The 17,963-nt window shown below is 49.3% G+C and overlaps 1 protein-coding gene across 2 annotated transcripts in view; it reads left to right on the top strand.

Annotated features, from left to right (window-relative positions):
- fam49al (family with sequence similarity 49 member A, like) overlaps window positions 1–8,955 on the top strand; it is a 10,283-nt gene extending 1,328 nt beyond the window's left edge. The window contains exons 2-11 of one of the 2 annotated variants that reach the window (XM_084695440.1): window positions 1,984–2,063; window positions 4,603–4,724; window positions 5,787–5,892; window positions 7,094–7,230; window positions 7,371–7,448; window positions 7,549–7,665; window positions 8,042–8,121; window positions 8,354–8,480; window positions 8,611–8,681; window positions 8,836–8,955. In XM_084695440.1, the coding sequence (XP_084551566.1) occupies window positions 1,991–2,063; window positions 4,603–4,724; window positions 5,787–5,892; window positions 7,094–7,230; window positions 7,371–7,448; window positions 7,549–7,665; window positions 8,042–8,121; window positions 8,354–8,480; window positions 8,611–8,681; window positions 8,836–8,899 (975 nt within the window). In that variant the 5' untranslated portion in view covers window positions 1,984–1,990 and the 3' untranslated portion in view covers window positions 8,900–8,955. Of the gene's footprint in view, window positions 1–1,349; window positions 1,420–1,983; window positions 2,064–4,602; window positions 4,725–5,786; window positions 5,893–7,093; window positions 7,231–7,370; window positions 7,449–7,548; window positions 7,666–8,041; window positions 8,122–8,353; window positions 8,481–8,610; window positions 8,682–8,835 lie in introns of those variants that run through there. The other variant, XM_084695441.1, reaches the window with a different exon arrangement.
- The last annotated feature ends 9,008 nt before the right edge of the window (window positions 8,956–17,963 follow it).

Genomic DNA, 17,963 nt, shown 5'->3' with positions numbered 1-17,963 from the left:
TGGATGCGTCAGCTAAGTCAGCCAGTGCATACTGTAACTAGATAGCTTTCTCTAAATAGTCTCTCTCTCGCTGGTGCATTGCAACAGCCATTCTGCTGAGTAACAGTGAAAAAGACAAGTCTTTTGCTTGACAGTGACATGGGGCAAACATGCTAATGCTGCTAGCCATAAATCAGTCTAGCAGGGAACCTGACAGCGCTCCTCTGTAAGCGTCTGTAAAGACACAGCAACAAAAGTGACAAACTTTTTCGCGGTTGCATCTCATATCAGGAAGTTGGTTTCGAGCCTTGCTCGAGTTTTACTTCCTCCGAGGAAGGCCTCTCCTCGGCTGGTGGCCTGGTAGGAAAGGAAACGAGGAGAGGAAGCAATTTGAGGACTACTCGTGCAATGCTGGACCTGGAGGCAGTCGTATGGTAGCTAATGCTACGCTAACGCTACTTATAAGTCATTTTTAATGGAGCCCTTCAGCCCTTTTCCCTTCATCTCCGACTAAGGAGTGAAGCACTATGAAACCAGAGACGACAGTGATGGTTCATCTTGAATTACTGCGCTCACAGCAAATAGCAGCTCTAGTTTGGATGACTCCGTATCATTAAAAAGAAGTGTGTGTGTGAGTGTAGTTCCTACTTGCCTAGTCTAGAGTGCCCCTGCATGCCTCTAACCGCCCTTCAGCCGGCCATAAGAGGACGTTGGTGTTACACGACATGGCCTCCTGCCTCCTCAATGCCTGTCTGTCTGTCTGTCTTTCCCTGTCTGCTGTTTCAATGTCTCCAGAACAAGATGGCCACTGTCACGGGGAAGGGTTTAAACGCCGCGACACACCAGCTACCCGTGTGAAACGAATCACAACTAGAAAACGGTAGCTCGGAAAATGGCATACCCGCCGGGAGGCACGATCCGATTGGAATGTGCGCGTACCGAAACAAACCTTTGCACCGCGCGCTGCGCTGATGCCAAATCAGGGGGTCAGATGGCTGAGCGGTTAGGAAATCTGGCTATTTTCAGAAGGTTGCCGGTTCAATTCCCGGCCCTGCAAAATTAGGTTGTGTCCTTGGGCAAGGCACTTAACCCTACTTTCCTCAGGGGGGGAATGTCCCTGTACTTACTGTAAGTCGCTCTGGATAAAAAGCGTCTGCTAAATGACTAAATGTAAATCGGTGACTACTCTGGATGTGATCTGCGGCTGCGAGCGCTCTGATTGGGGCAGGGGGCGAGAGGGAGGAGACACGAAGAGGGAGGTGTTGACAGAACAGGAAGGGATGAGAGGATAGGAGAGATGGAGGAAGAGATGGATCTCGCTGGTGTTCCCTGTACTGTATATCTGTTCTCTCCTGTCTAGGTTGCCAGCTATGGGGAACCTCATTAAGGTCCTTGGCAAGGATTTAGAGAACTGTCCACATTTTTTCCTGGACTTTGAAAGTAAGTGAGCGCCGGGGTTATATGTGTGTGTGTGTGTGTGTGTATACGTGTGTGACGCACTGTGCCGGCTGAAGGGGCAGAGGGCCGGGGCGGTCTGTGGAGGGTCTGTGGATGCTGATTGGTGCGTTCTCTGTGTGATGCAGTGGTTTTGTGGGTGTGGTTTGTCATTTTCAGACCCTCTCTACTCCCACTCTCTCGGCTCTCCCGGAAACACACGAGACACTACTTCCTGTTACAGAACAAAGATGGCCGACATTATGTCAATCAGCTACACCAGCTGTCCGGAGGCCTATCCCCCGCAGAAAGAGGGAGAAATGAAAGAGAGAGAGAGTGGGAAACGAGGGTATCCATGTCGCCATGCCAACGTCACCCAGAGCATAACGTCCACTGCACCAGCATGGGAGTCCAACACATCCAAGCCCCCGCCCTGACCCTGACCCCGCCCTGACCCCCACCCAACACACACCCAGCACGCACACACACACACGCAGCCCCCTCCACCTCCACACAACCGCACACCCTCCCCCTCATCACCCATACACTTGTCCCCTCTCTCTGTTCCAGGAGGCTCATGGGAAACCTCCTGAAAGTGCTGGCTTGCGCCGAACTTGAGCACGGCCAGATTGTTTTCCTTGACTTTGAACGTGAGACCATCCGCTTCTTATTTTTATTTTTTCGTCCGTCTCTCTCTCTCTCTCTCTCTCTCTCTCTCTGTCTCTTTCTTTCTTTCTTCTCCTCGCCCACCCCCCTCTTTCTCCTTTTTCCCTCCATTCTCTCGTTTTCCGCTCCAGGGACTGGCATTTGAAAGACGTTCTTTTCAAGTGTTTCGCTCTTTTCTCACGCTCCACGCCATCCCCGATTGAAATATTCAATGAGACACACGAAAAACACTTACATGTCATCCCCCTTTTTCCAGCTGTGGAGGATGAAAGTGTTTTTCGGTGTTGTGGCTTGAGAGAACGCGACAAGTGCCTGTCCCTCCATGTTCCCACCTGTTTCTTTTGTGATGAAGGTATCTGACAAAGACTATCTTCATCCTTGCGCTTTCTCATCTTCCCTGTGAGCTGTTCTGTTAGATGATCTGTGTGTGTGTGTGTGTGTGTTTGTCTAATCTGGGGTGTGTGATGATGTGAGCAGCAAGGATTGTTTACTATCCTTCTCTGGTCACTTCCATCCCTGCTCTTCTTCTTAACCCTTAACCTTACCAAAGTCTGACCCCTCTCTGTTTAACAGATGGTATCTTCCACTGTAACTGATTATAAAGTTCCTATGGATGTGGTAGAGTCCACTGCTGGTGCGAGAGGGGTGGCCAGCGTCAAGCAAATTCATATATATTCAACTATTGCCTATTTTTTGTTGTATTGTCAACATTTATTTTAACAGACACCTGAAAAAAAGGTGTACAAATCGAGGAGGTAAATCTTATTTTGTTCAGCAGAAACTAAACTCAAGAACTCCAAACGGCCACCCCCGTCACCAGCCTAACTCCCCTGATCCACAGAGACAGTCTCCCCTTCTGTCACCCAGCCGGAGGACGGAGCGTGGCTCACCTCCGTGTCCTTCTGATGTACAACACACACGCACACACACGCACACACACGCACACACACGCACACACACGCACACACACGCACACACACGCACACACACACACACCAGAGGATGCCTCAGTATGACCTTGCCCATGCCAGTCCTAACCCTAAAGCATGGTAGAAAATGCACAATGCAGAATGAAAATCCCCCCCCCCCCCCACACACACACACACACACACAAGCTGTGTCTCTGAAACACATGATGCTAATGGCACACTGCAAAGTGTGTGTGTGTGTGTGTGTGTGTGTGGGGGTTAGCTCTGCCTGTTTGTTCAGCTGAAGTGACATCAGCCCAGAGAGGACTCCAAGACCCTCTCTGTGGATGAAGGTAGCCGCAAACACACAGATCAAAACAAAGACAACTTTCTTTGTAGAGACATTTCTCCCATCAACGCCACAGAGCGCTCCCCAGATGCTCACTGATCAGCACCCGTGGGCGACCTCACGCCCGCGTTCGGCTACTCGACGCAGTAATGCATCACACATTAACACAGCACCTGAAACACTTCAGATTAACATTGTTTTCCGGTTCGAATGATCACATCTAATCTGGGAGAGCACACAGCAGATTAAAGAGACAAATTCAAGTATTTAACACCAGGAATGTTCATTTTGCACACTGAGTGTTTTACATGGCGTAGGTCCACTCTCGTGAGCCGAGCCCTCAAAAACACCACTGGGGTTTATTTAACACTATGTAAACTTGTAGTGAACCTGACTTTGGTTCTACTGCGGTTCTACTGCGGTTCTACTGCGGTTCTACTGCGGTTCTACTGCGGTTCTAAGGTGTCAGCCCTCCCCACTCCTCTGTGTGACAGAATGATCTGGTGGCTCTCATCTTCTTTCACTGGGCTGAATGATCACCAGATCTGTGGGAGCTCATCTGTAATCTCTGAGGCCAGACTCCGTCCTGAGACATGCTTACTAGATGTGTAAGGTTAAGTGTAAGTGTAAGGTTTATAGGATTTCATACACAGAGTTAATCAAGTGTGGCGCAATTGCAAGTTGAATGGATTGTACTTGGAAAGTCACAAGTTCATAGACGTTGTCATTAATACAAATGCACACAAAAATAACACCTTATGTTACATTTGGTATGCATATCTCAGTATCTAGAATGGCCACAAGGTATTGTATGGTTTACACCTTTCTCAAAATGTAGTCCTGACCTTACTGCTTATCTCTCACTCACTAACAAGCCACTGCTCCCCTCGCTCTCCCCTCGCTCTCCCCTCGCTCTCCTTCTCCTCCCTGTCTCTGTGTTATACCCTCCATCCTCTCTCCTTCTCCCCCCTTCTTCCTCCCTCCCTCCCTCCCTCCCTCCCTCCCTCCCTCCCTCCCTCCCTCCCTCCCTCCCTCCCTCCCTCCCTCCCTCCCTCCCTCCCTCCCTCCCTCCCTCCCTCCCTCCCTCCCTCCCTCACCCTCACCCTCCCTCCCTCCCCCCTCCCTCCCTCCCTCCCTGCCTCCCTGCCTCCCTCCCTCCCTCCCTCCCTCCCTCCCTCCCTCCCTCCCTCCCTCCCTCCCTCCCTCCCTCCCTCCCTCCCTCCCTCCTCCCTCCTCCCACCCTCCCTCCCTCCTCCCTCCCTCCAGACGCCCAGCCTACAGAGGCAGAGACGGCGGTGTGGAACCAGGTCAGTGCTGTACTGGAGGAGGCTCATGGGATACTGGCCGAGCTGCAGTCCTACAACGGGGCGGGGCAAGAGATACGAGAGGTACACACACACACACACACACTATCGACACACTCTGTCCATACACACACACACTATCGACACACTCTGTCCATACACACACACACTATCGACACACCCTGTCAAGACACACGTACACACACACACTTTCAAGACACTTAGAGAGAACGAGAGTGACAGAGTAACCATAGCTTCATATTTAAGGAAAAATGCACCGTTTGGTTGCCGATTTTAGTCAATATTGTCCTAGCTGTGAGTGCTAGAGAGAGCTGTAGTGATAGTATTGTGCCCCGGTGGTGTTGGCTCCGCTGTGTGGTGTGTATCTCCATAACAAAGACCAGGCGAAACGAGCACGGGAGCTTTCAAGCGTTAGTCTCACAACGTTGATCAAACGTTTGCTGCTGTTATTGAGCCCCTGTGTCGTGGGAGCTGAGGTGAGGGAGGTGTGCTCAGCTGTGCTCTCTCCCTCTCTCCCTCTCTCCCTCTCTCCGTCTCTCCCTCTCCCTCTCTCCCTCTCTCTCTCTCTCTCTCTCTCTCACCCTCTCACCCTCTCACCCTCTCTCACCCTCTCTCACCCTCTCCCTCTCCCTCTCTCTCTCTCTCTCTCTCTCTCTCTCTCTCTCTCTCTCTCTCTCACCCACTCTCTCTCTCGCGCGCTCTCTCCCGCTCTCCCGCTCTCTCCCTCTCTCCCTCTCTCCCTATCTTTCCATCTCTGTCTCTCGCTCTGATCTCAGACATCAAAGCCGCCTGGCCGACAGGCCGTAACCACAGTAACCTACATAACGACACAGCAAACAGCCTCAGTCTATAGTTTCAAACCCACTCAGGAGGACTGGGAGACGGTGGTTTAGTTAGCTAGCATGCCAGTGTGAAGCATCCCTGATGAGAGCTAGGTTGTTAGGTGGTTGATATTGCTAGTCTGCTTGATGTGGGGAGTGTCTCAATGCCACTGGTTAGCTTCACTTCCTTGTTTCCTTGCTAGGGGACTTGAGCCTGCTATTTCATGTGTATCAGCCATTTTTAAGTCCTCCAAGCTCAGCAGGAGGGGATGGGAAAGGCGTTACAGTGGTTCTTCTCTTGCAGGCCATTCAGAACCCAGGTGATCTGCAGCTGCAGGAGAAGGCCTGGAACGCAGTCTGCCCCCTGGTGGCCAAGCTGAAACGCTTCTACGAGTTCTCTCTTCGACTGGGTAAGACGAGAGAGGAGGAGATGAGGAGGATGAGGAGAGGAGGGGAGAGGAGGGGGACAGAATGGGGAGTGGAGGATGATGGAAGCAGTAGTACTTGCTAGAGGAGGGCGGGTCATGACCATTTTCACAAACACACACTGTGAGTCAGCCTTTAAACACACATGCACACGCACATACACACACAAGCACGCACACACAAGCACGCACAGGCTGATTTTCGCTCATCTCAAACACCTCTGCAGCAAACTCAGCAAGCAGATATACAGCCGTTGCTAGGGCAACAGAGGAACGTGAGCATTGAGAGAGAGAGAGAGAGAGAGAGAGAGAGAGAGACAGAGAGAGACAGAGAGAGAATTAGAGGTAGAGAATGAGAGAAAATGAGAGGCAGAGAGAAAGAGAGAGGCAGGATGGAAAGAGAGGGAAGGAGAGTCCAAAAAAAGCTGTCCACTCATCCCTGGAGACACCCCTCAGATCTGCTGCCTCTCCTGTTCTGTCCATGTCAGGGATTCATCCAGCCTCCACCGCACCCCACCCCACCCCCCACCCCACCCCACGCCCTCGTGCGTTTCTGGCACGGCTGCTGGAACCACATCGACCTCATCCTGCCAGGGGAGCAGCTTCTGTCACACCTGGCCCTGGCTCCTGCAAGCCGGGGGGTGGGGGGTGGGGTGGGGGCTGGAGGCCGCAGCAGGAAGGAGCGAGGGTGCTGTTTCATACCAAGGCCCTCCCTCAGATGAAAAGCACCAGCCACTGTATTTATAGACGGGGCCTGCTGCATTTTTAATGCAGAGGAAGGGACTGGCTCCTCGGGGGGGGAGGGGGGGGGAGGGCTCACCACAGTACACACACACACACACCCCACCTCCAGCCCTGGGTGGATGTGATGCTGTGTGTGTGTGTGGATGTGGCTGGCACACACACACAGCAGCCAGGCCTGTGCTGAGGGTAGACAGCCAGGGCTGTGCTGAGGGGAAAGACAGCCCGTGGGCGGGGCTTGGCTGACCAGCCCGTGGGCGGGGCCTGTGTCATGAAGACAGCCAGCAGGATGTTCACTGAGGGGTTAGATAGGCACCCCATCCATATGCAGCCACCATTTAATGAAGGAAGCAGTTTTACAACTACGTGTAACCAATGTGTCTGAATGTCTGTGTGCCCATATGTCTGTCTGTGTGTGTGTGTGTGTGTGTGTGTGTGTGTGCAGAGAATGCCCTGCGCAGCCTGCTGGAGGCCCTGACCAGCCCTCCGTATGCGCCCATGCAGCACCTGGAGAGAGAGCAGGCCCTGGCCAAACAGTTTGCAGAGATCCTCCACTTCACCCTCAGCTTCGATGAACTAAAGGTGAGGAGGGAGAGGAGGAGGGGGAGGAGGGAGAGGAGGAGGAGGAGGAGGGCCCCATTTGAACCACTCTGTTTTTGGAATTGTTAAATATTATAGTTTTTGGGAGTGGGAATTCAAATCTATTTCTTCCGTCTTTGCAGATGACAAATCCAGCCATCCAGAATGACTTCAGCTACTACAGGAGGACCATCAGCAGGAATAGACTGAACAACCAGCAGGTATGTTATGCTAACCCTGGCACATACAGTATACTCGCTTTCAAGTACATCAGTGATCAAAGTCAGCCTGCCCTGAACGCAACTCAATCTCAATCTGCAGCTGGAGGCCGAAAACGAGGTCAACAACGAGATGGCCAATCGGATGTCTCTGTTCTACGCCGAAGCCACGCCCATGTTGAAGACCCTGAGCAACGCCACCACAAAGTTTGTCTCTGAGGTGCGTGTGACTCATTTTCCCCTGCTCCCCTATCCTCCCCCCAAGACACAGCCCTGCTGCCCTATCCTCCCCCCAGGACACAGCCCTGCTGCCCTATCCTCCGCCCAGGACACAGCCCTGCTCCCCTATCCTCCGCCCAGGACACAGCCCTGCTGCCCTATCCTCCCCCCAGGACACAGCCACGCCCTGGGGGAGAAGACAGAGGCTGGAGGCCTGGGTCCATGCCGGTGCACTGTTCCTTTAGTACAACTGTGCTTTGTCTTCCCCTAGTGGTCAAACCAGGCACTGGTTGCAACAGTGAGGATGGGCCATGGTAGTGCAGAGTAACACTGTGTGTGGAGCTATAGATTCATGATTTCTGCCCGTGTCGTTCCAGAATAAGACCCTGCCCATCGAGGACACCACGGACTGTCTGAGCACCATGGCTTGTGTCTGCCGCGTCATGCTGGAGACCCCGTATGTACTTCCTCCCTTTTTCTCTCTTCCTTTCATTCCTCTCAAGGTCATGAAGTTAGACTCCAGTTAATGACGCTTTAGAACTGGACAATAGAAGGCTTTTTTCGGTCCTCGTCACCGCACTATCAATGTGACTTTGTCGCTGACACAGTTTTTGTTTGTTGTTGCTCTCTCTCCCCCTCCCTCCCCCTCCCTCCCCCTCCCTCCCCCTCCCTCCCCCTCCCCCTCCCAGGGAGTACCGCTGTCGGTTCACCAACACAGACACCATGCTCTTCTGCATGAGGGTCATGGTGGGGGTCGTCATTCTCTACGACCACGTCCACCCTGTAGGGGCCTTCGCCAAGACCTCCAAAATCGACGTACGATACACAGCGACACACACACACACACATATATAGAGACACACACAGACACAGCAGCAGGGAGAGAGGGGGTGAGGCAGGTGACCTTTGTGTGAAGCTCCTCTGTTTGTGTGTGTTGGCTCTGCAGATGAAGGGATGCATCAAGGTGCTGAAAGAGCAGCCTTCCAACAGTGTGGAGGGACTCCTGAACGCACTGAGGTGATGGGCGTGCGTGTGTGTGTGTGTGTGTGAAGGGGGGGGACTTTTCCCTGTGTGAACATACAAAACGTTCACTCACAGCTTTCACTCTTACTTTCTCTCTCGCTTTCCATCCCTCCCCTTCTCTGACTCTCCGCTTCCACCCTCTCTCCAGGTATACAACCCGGCATCTAAACGACGACAGCACCTCCAAACAAATCAGAGCCCTCCTGCAATGAGAGGAGGGAGGAGTGGAGCGAGGGAGGAGGGAGAGAGAGAGAGCGCACAGGAGGAAAGAGAAAGGAGGGGGGGGTGTGGGGGGGGGGGGGTGGGTACAAACAGGTGATGGAGCCCCAGAAATCTGTCTGTTTACACGGTGGGACGACCTGAAAAGAAAAAGGCTCTTCCAGGTCCAAGAAACCCTGGGACAAAGAAAAGGGGGAAAATATATATATATATATTGTCAGCTGTCCATCATCTCATTTTGTAAAGAGAGGAAAAAAAAACTGGAAGAGAAGATATAGAGATATATATTAGAGTGCAACACCACCACAACAAAATGGAACAAGATTAAACTAAGTAGGGCTCGCGAGAATAGAAGAAGCTATATTGCAACATCTAAGGTCAGGAACGTAAACAGTTTAAAATACAATTTCTAAAAAATAGGTTCATATTCCAAAACGTCAAAAGTCAGACAAATATTTTTGCACTCAAATAGGACAAAAAACGACTTTCCACTGTAGAGCTGTGTAGACTGGCAGGCATGACCTGATGCCAGACTGCCTCTCACCAACTTCCTCTAAGGAAGGTGAGACATACAGGAACGAGGTCAGGGCTATTGGTTTCGAATAGTACCCATGGGTTTGGGTGAAATCTACTGAATCCTTCAACAGCTCCTTTGCCTTCATCTGTGCTGATCTGGACAGACAGACTGACTGACTGAGAGGAAGCAACATGATGGATGAACATGCCGGAAACATGCTTCTGTCAGTCCTGTACGTGTCCTATCAGTCTGGACGAAGGGAGCAAGAGCCAGACAAGAGAACCAGAGCTCGAGGGCCACGTTAGACACGTTAGACTGATAGACCTCCTCATTAATACACACTTCCTGTCGCCCCATCCCATTTGCATCGTGGGAAATGTCGTTTTCCTTGGCACAGGAGAGCCTGAGTGTCCTAAATAGTCTGACGGTAGTGATTGTGTGTTACTTGATTCTTTTCGCGAAGAATATTTACACTTAGCAGCTCCCCACCTGCCCTTCTATCTCTAGTCGAAAGGAAGGGAACCTGGGCATGGTGGGCTTGCATCGATCAGAGCTTGGTGATTGATTAAGTGGAGTCTGAAGACGTTATCACGGACGATGAAGGAGATTGTCACTAGCCGAGGAGGAAAAGCTCATCTGGAGGGATAGAGTGCTTTGCAGGCTCTGCTAAATAATCACACACAAACATCGCTCCACTCACATCTCACAGGGAGAGAGTCTGTGATTCAGTCAGTGTCTGGTTGTAAATAAGTGAGGTAACCAAGGCTTTATTCATCAGGCATGTAGAGAGACAGCTCAGGTCCTGAGGAGGACAGAAATTCAACCACAAACAAGGCAACAAACCTGCGTATGAACAACTAGAATTTGTTTTCTTTTAGTCTGAGGCAAATTAAGAAAAAAATTAAAAGATTCGGGGAGAGTTAAAAAACAAAAAACAACAAAAAAAGCAGTGGTGTTCTTTGGATGTCTATAGCCCATAGTCTAACTTAATTTGATCTTATAATATATTTTATATACAGGGGTATGTGCACAAGCATATTCTGTATAAATATATAAATGGCATGTTGTAAAGGTTCTGACAGAAGATGTGTAAATAAGGTGTTTTTATTCATTTTTAATTGTTCAGTGACTCTGAATTGGATATTCGTTGTCTCTCAGAATTATCATGCGTTTGGCTCAGATCATGGGACTAGCTGTAGGCATAGGTTTCGGAAATCCGATTTCATAATTGGTGAATGAAACGGAAGGGGGGGGGGGGAGGTGAGGGGCTGTCCATTTGCTTGTTATTTTGTACATTTTGTGCAACAATAAACTTGTCATTTATTACATTCCATCATGGAGGGTTTTTTGGAGTTTGTGGTAAATTCAGAACAAGGAAATGAAGACTTATTCTGAAGAGGGTCTAACTGAAAAGTCCCTAAACTAAACTGTCGGCCAGAAAACACACACACACACACACACACACACACGCTCAGACATGCCATGCACTTGAGATAAAAAAATGATAAGGTTAGGGTTAGGTGGTTTGCTTAAGATACTTTGCATAAGCAAATCAGTCCATTTAATACAAAAAAAAACAGTTGCCAGTTGTATGCAAATCCTGTAGCAGTAGGATGAACCCCTGCCTGGCCCTGCAGACCATGATCACCCTGCAGTTGATGTGCTCTACTGTGAACAGCACTGTACTCAACAACCACACTCAACTCATATTTAAATGCAGTCTTTATCGCTTTACGGGTAGTCACACCGTCCGGACTTTGAGCACTACAATAAAGATCGCATCTTCTGACATCCACAGGAGGAGCTGTTTGCACACGCACGTCTTTCTGGGGAAAGCTAAAACTGCTCAAACTTGTTGATAATTGATAGTCATTTATTTATCTATGGATGTACACAGCATAGACTTTGAAAATAGTAGTGTAAACCAGAATTTACAGCTTTTAACATTTTCCATTGTTGATAACTGGTACATTTCCACGACGTGACTCACACACGTTTTTTCCACTAGGGGGCAGCACAGACTAGGCTGAGGCAAGATGGCTCGACAAAACATCAATAGAAATCGCAGAAGAAAATTCTGTAAATTAACTTAATAAAGTGAGAGTGCTTTCAAATAATGATGATAAAAATGCCTCGGCGAGAAAAAAAAAACTGGTGTCAAGAAGTCAAGATACTCTATTATACTGACTGAATCTGACTGTGAGTCATACTGATTGATACACTGTATTGTCTGAAAGTAGGTTTCTTTGTGTGTCGGAAACAACACATGCTATATGGTGTGTGTGGCTCTATATGGAAGCATGACCTGCAGGTATAGATCAACATCAGGATTATTGTCAGCATTTCTATATAGACAAGCAGGCAAAAAACGGTCCAGTGTGTTTGAGTGTGTGTGTGTTTCAGGTCAGTAACTGCTACTTGAGTCAAGAATGCTGTGGGCTATACACTACTGTACTTTCCCTGTTTCACAAAAACACACACACAGACTCACAACACACACACAGACACACATCACATACACACACACTCACACGCACAACAAGAGGAAGCCTCTCGACGGTTAAATCATGCAACAGTTTAACAGCAACCCACCTCTAGAATTTCCCTGGAACGCACCCCTCCACATCCACCCCTCCACATCCAGCCCTATCTGCTGAGTCACGGGGGACTAGCCCAGGGCCGTTAACAGTTAACAGTTGGCTTATCTGTTCTGCAGCACCTTCCTCCTGTAGCCGTGACAGACATGCCCTGCTCTGATTGGAGCACGGGGCTCTGTGTTACACCTGTGGGAAGAGCAGCTGTTTGAGAGGGACTTTGGTTGCCAAGGTGTCCTGGCACCTGCTAACTCTGCGCTCAGGTCAGAGACGTCACGTTCAGGTTCTGGAAACCACCACGCGGCTGCACGGCAACAACTACAGTCAAAATAAAAAATTAAGTACATGAGAAATTCTGTGAGAAGAAATCGAGTCAGCGGTTTAGGTTGTTATATCATCGTAATCAAGCCCAGAATGGAAGAGCTGTGTGGAAGAACTGTTGCTCAAACAAGAACAGCGTTAATATCTACGTTTCCCCGGAAAGCCCAGCCTCTCCCATACCAAGCTCCACTTGTGTAACAACTTGCAGCCCTAAACCGTTCTGTGTAACTGTATTATAGGTATTGCTATGTAGTTACATTGCAGTTAATGTAACCTTAATGCTTAATGTATAGTGCTGCAGTCTTCCAGTTAAAGGCTTCAGCGCACTGCCAACCCAACTAGACATGTACACTAACGCTTGAACAAACACACACGCACACACACACACCATATCAACAGACATTGTTTGCTTTAGCTACCCTGGCCGTTATGCTACCCACTCCTGTCCTGCCTGGGCAGGGTTACCCCTGGTTACCAACTGCCACGCCACACGCACCAACGCAGGCCGACAGTGTTCATAGCAGCAGATTTGCCATGTGTTTCTGTGTGTGTGTGTGTGTGTGTGTGTGTACAGCGATAACAATACCAAACCAACAACAGATGATGTCACCATAACCTTCCATTCATTTTGTTAGATAGTAAGATAAGTAAGATAGTAAAGTAAGTAAACAAAGCCTAGAGGGAAACTCCTTCACACCCTCTGCGCTCTGACAATATTAGCGATATCAGCCCACGCAGACCTCCCTTGTAGTTCAAGTTCAAGTCTTTTATTGTCAGATGCACAGAACAACACAAGGTCAGACTGGGCATGAAATTCTTAGGACAAGACAACGCAACGAGCTCCACAAGTCAGGCCAGGCGATTGGGAGTCAAACAACCCTCAACATCTTGGGGGTCAGTTCACCTTTCAGCAGCTCGATATGTGTTTATCGACTCAATTAAAATGTCATGTTTTCTTTAATTAAGCTTTGGAAGTTAAGGGTGTGCGTGTGGTGTTTTGTGGTGTGTTTCGTGTACAACAGCTGTCATACAGCTCAAGTTCCAAAGTTGCCGTTGGTTGCCGAGGCCTGAGTCACATGCTTTGACAGTCTCTCACACACACAAACACACACAAACACCAGACCCTGCCCACTCCCATCCCAATCTATTAGCGGTCCTGAAAGGGTTAACCACTGCAGAGAGGGAGGTTCCAAGCTACGCCCACTGAGAGGCTATTTGCATATTGGGCGGGAAGCTCCGTCTCTTTGTTGCCGCGGAAGCCGAAGCCCCTCCCCCTCCGCACTGGCGGGAAAGAACCGGCAACAGCCACAGACCATGACCTAGTGTGTGTAAGTGTATTGTTCAGTGACCTAGGTAGACCTGATCTCAGCAGAGCGCTTGAGAGTGAAGGAGAGAGTGTGTGTGTGTGTGTGTAGTTGTTCAAGGCACCGCGAAAGGGTTTGCTGGGCCATTGGGAAAACAGGAAAAGCAGTCCTGAACCGGACTGGAGAAACGAAGGAGAGAAAAGAGAGAGGGGGAGGGGGGGAGCACAGAACCCCCCCCCCCCCCCCTTACATAAGCTACCAGGAAATCTGCTGCAGAGAGAGGGGGAGGCAGAGAGGAGAGAGAGAAGGGGAGCGAAAGAGAGAGAGGAAGAGAGAGAGGAAGAGAGAGAGAAACAGAGAGAGGGGAAGAGAGAAAGATAAGGAGGGGGAAGTACAAAAAGAGGCATGGAGAAAAAGAGGGAGAGAGAGGAAGAGAGAGGGATAGAGATAATCTAAATGCAGACACATACACACACACACACTGCACCTTAGACAATCTCCCTGGAGGCTACTCAAATCGTATCAGCTCACTTTCTCCCCCCATCCTCCCATCCTTCCATCTCCCTCCCTCCTCCTCCCTCTGTCCCCTGTCTGTGACTGCAAGAGCCAGACAGACAGAGAGCGAGGGAGGGAGGGGAAGAGAGAGAGAGAGAGAGAGAGAGAGGGGAGGGAGAGAGAGAAAGAGAGAGGAGGAAGGGAGAGAGAGAGAGAGACAGGATGCATAGAGAGAGTGAGAGAGGGGAGGTAGAGTGAAAGAGACAGAGAGATAAAGCGGGAGGGGGGGGGCACATTACCTCACTGACAGCTCACATAAACTCATTCAACCCCATGTCCCACACACAAACACACATTACAGTCACTTACAAACATACCGTACAGTACACAGAAATGGCCTATCTATGCCAAAAGACATACAGATAACTAGATATGTACACTAACATACAGGTGCAGATAACTAGATATGGACATTAACATACAGGTGCAGATAACTAGATATGTACACTAACATACAGGTGCAGATAACTAAATATGTACACTAACATACAGGGGCAGATAACTAGATATGTACACTAACATACAGGGGCAGATAACTAGATATGTACACTAACATACAAGTGCAGATAACTAGATATGTACACTAACATACAAGTGCAGATAACTAGATATGTACACTAACATACAGGTGCGTGTGCCTGTGTCTAGGACCCATCTGATCGAATGCCGATCCTGACACACACAAACACAACCCTAACCTGAGCGTGTTGTGTCTCGCTAGCTTCTGTATCACTGCCTGTGTGTCATCATGCCCTTCTGAACCTGGCGGAAAACACACACACACACACACACACACACACACACACACACACACACACACACACACACACACACACACACACACACACACACACACACACACACACACACACACACACACACACACACACACACACACACACACACCTCATGAAATATTGACTATCTGAACCAGTAGTGGGGCTCAGTCAGCATGAGAAGTTAATGTTCATTTACATTTTTACATGTAGTCATTTAGCAGACGCTCTTATCCAGAGCGACTTACAGTAAGTACAGGGACATTCCCCCCGAGGCAAGTAGGGTGAAGTGCCTTGCCCAAGGACACATCGTCATTTGGCACATCGGGGAATCAATCCTGCAACATTCTGATTACTAGCCCGACTCCCTCACCGCTCAGCCATCTGACTCCCTCCATCCCTATAGCAAGACAGACAGACAGACAGACAGACAGGCACGCACACAGTGATGTAGGTCCTTGCATGATCACAGTCTAGCTCTCATAGGACCTGACACAGCTACTCTCTAACCTTGACTGCACTCCTTCCCAGTAATCTGCACACACACTGTTGACTACAATGTGGCAGCTCACTGTGTGAATAAGATTACCTCTGAAAGACAATAAAAACACCGCTCCTCACTCGCTTACACACACACACACACACACGTATTTTAATTCCAGTAAAAATAACCTGCTGTGTCTGCGTTAATGCTGTTGACCATGGTCGTTGACCTCCCTGATTAGCTGTGTGTATGTCATCTTGCCTGTACCAGATGGCGAACTGTTTAGTGAAATGGGATTAAAGCAAAGGTTTATCCACAGATCCTAGACCAGTTCAGATAAGGCCTGGGAGACACTCTAGATGTGCGAGTGTTCTGAACGAATCCAAAACACTCAATCTGGACCTGTCAACAGAACAGAGATTTTCTCTCTCTCACACACCATCTCAACCCATCCATTCTCCCCTGAGAAGCATTGTGAGCAATCCACAATGCTGGATCGTTCCACCCCAAGTTCAAGCCCCATCTCCGCTGGATCTCCCTTACAGCCTAACATCCACTACAGCTTTGACAGTACTTGGGTGCACAGCTTCCAAAGGCCAGCGGAAATTCGCGGAATTGAAAGGCGTACATACACACAGCGTAGCAGTGTTACATAAGCTGGCCCTTAGCTCACCTCCTGTAGGCCCCCATGCAAACTACAGCAGTATGTGCTCAGCGCGCACACACACACATACACACACGCGCTAACCAGCTAACCCAGACAAGAGAGGCTTACATAGACACAAAAAGAGTCAGGCAAAGTGAGGTTAATCAAGTCATCGCTAAGCGTGCGCACACACACACACACACACAAACACACGTCTTTCTAGTGAGTATAAAGACAAACCTGCAGCTCCCCCACACACACACATTACATTACATTACAGGCAGAAAGCATCTCTGAAGCCCACTCCTGAGCTATGTGTGTGGTCACAGCAGGCTGGGTTGTTTGGCTGTTTCTTAGCGCTAATGATTTCAGTCAGAGTTTGTGCGTCTCTCTCTGATCCTGGAGTAGCTCACTGCGTAAAACGATAATTAGCCTTCTGACCGATGAACCTGACCTATGTCTTCGCCTCTGACAGCATGCGTGTGAGTGTGTGCGCGTGCGTGTGTAGAGAGAGAGGGAAAGAGAGAGAGATTTCAGTTAAGGCTCGTCATTGACTTGCACAAGCATTCTTTTCCTCTCAGTGTGGTATGACTTAGCAGTGCTTAGAGTGCCGGTCTAAACCAGACCCAAACATAGTGGTTAAGCACACAGTCTCAGCAGCGGGGCTTGCACTTGGGAGAACACGCTAATGGTTCTCAACGTGGCGGTGAAGACAAACAGAGAGAGAGAGAGAGACAAAAAGAGAGAAAGTGAGCTATACATGTCTATACAGAGCGAGAGAGAGCAAAAGGGAGAAAATGAGATATACACATCTATAATAAGTGTGAGAAGAGACCAGGAAGAACAGTGAGATATACGTGTCTATAAAGACAGCGAGAAAGAGAGAGCAAAAAGGGAGATACGCATCTATGAAGAGTAAGAGAGAGCGAGCGAGCGGGAGAAAGTGAGACACAGTACGTGTGTCTATAAAGAGAGAGAGTGAGAGGGAGAAAGTGAGACACAGTACGTGTGTCTATAAAGAGAGAGAGTGAGAGGGAGTCAACATGAGCTCACAGAGCTACGCTCTCTCAAGCCTATTTCCCCTATGAACACACACACACACACACAAACACACACACAGGGTGTACACATGAACAGAGAGTAAGACAGAGAAAGGAACGCAGAGAGACCACAGAAGCAGAAAAGGCCTGTTGCTAGGTGACCTTTGCTATCAGTGCCGCTTTTGCAGTTGCCAGTCAACAGGCTGCGCCTTGACCCAGATTGGCACAAATATGGGACACTCGCATACACACACTTCCAGCAATTATGATGCATATACCAAGGCAGGAAGTCAAGCTATGAGACAGGGGATAAACCCAACAGCTTCAAGATAAAGAAGTAGCAAGAGAGAGAGAGGTAGAGTAATAGAGAGGGAGGTAGAGAGAGAGAGGTAAAGTAAAAGATAGAGAGAGAGAGGTAGAGAGGCAGATCCAAGTGAGAGACAGGAAAGAGAACAACAATGGGACAGAGAACGATGGTTCCAGTTCTGGAGGGAGGAGAGGGAGGCAAAGAGAGAGAGAGGGAGGCAAAGAGAGAGAGAGAGAGGGAGGCAAAGAGAGAGAGAGGCAGGTAAAAGAGGCAGAACCCGCCAAATCTGCCCTGGATGAGAGCCAGACGTTGTGTTAAGAGCAGTTAAAGATGCAGACACACCTATGTGGAAAGAGCCAGACAACCAGTGATGAACACTCCCCCTCAATCTAAACAAGCACTTCCTCCTCTGCACAGCCAGGCCTAGTCTGCTTCAACCCTCTCCCTGCTAACACACAGGACCACAAGCACAACACTCATGATCCATGTGGGTCACATAAAAAATACATAAAT

Source organism: Hypomesus nipponensis, chromosome 4, assembly GCF_054491055.1.
Source record: "Hypomesus nipponensis isolate SF chromosome 4, ASM5449105v1, whole genome shotgun sequence".
In the NCBI taxonomy this organism is placed as follows: domain Eukaryota; kingdom Metazoa; phylum Chordata; class Actinopteri; order Osmeriformes; family Osmeridae; genus Hypomesus; species Hypomesus nipponensis.
This window is presented reverse-complemented; position numbering and strand designations above follow the sequence as displayed.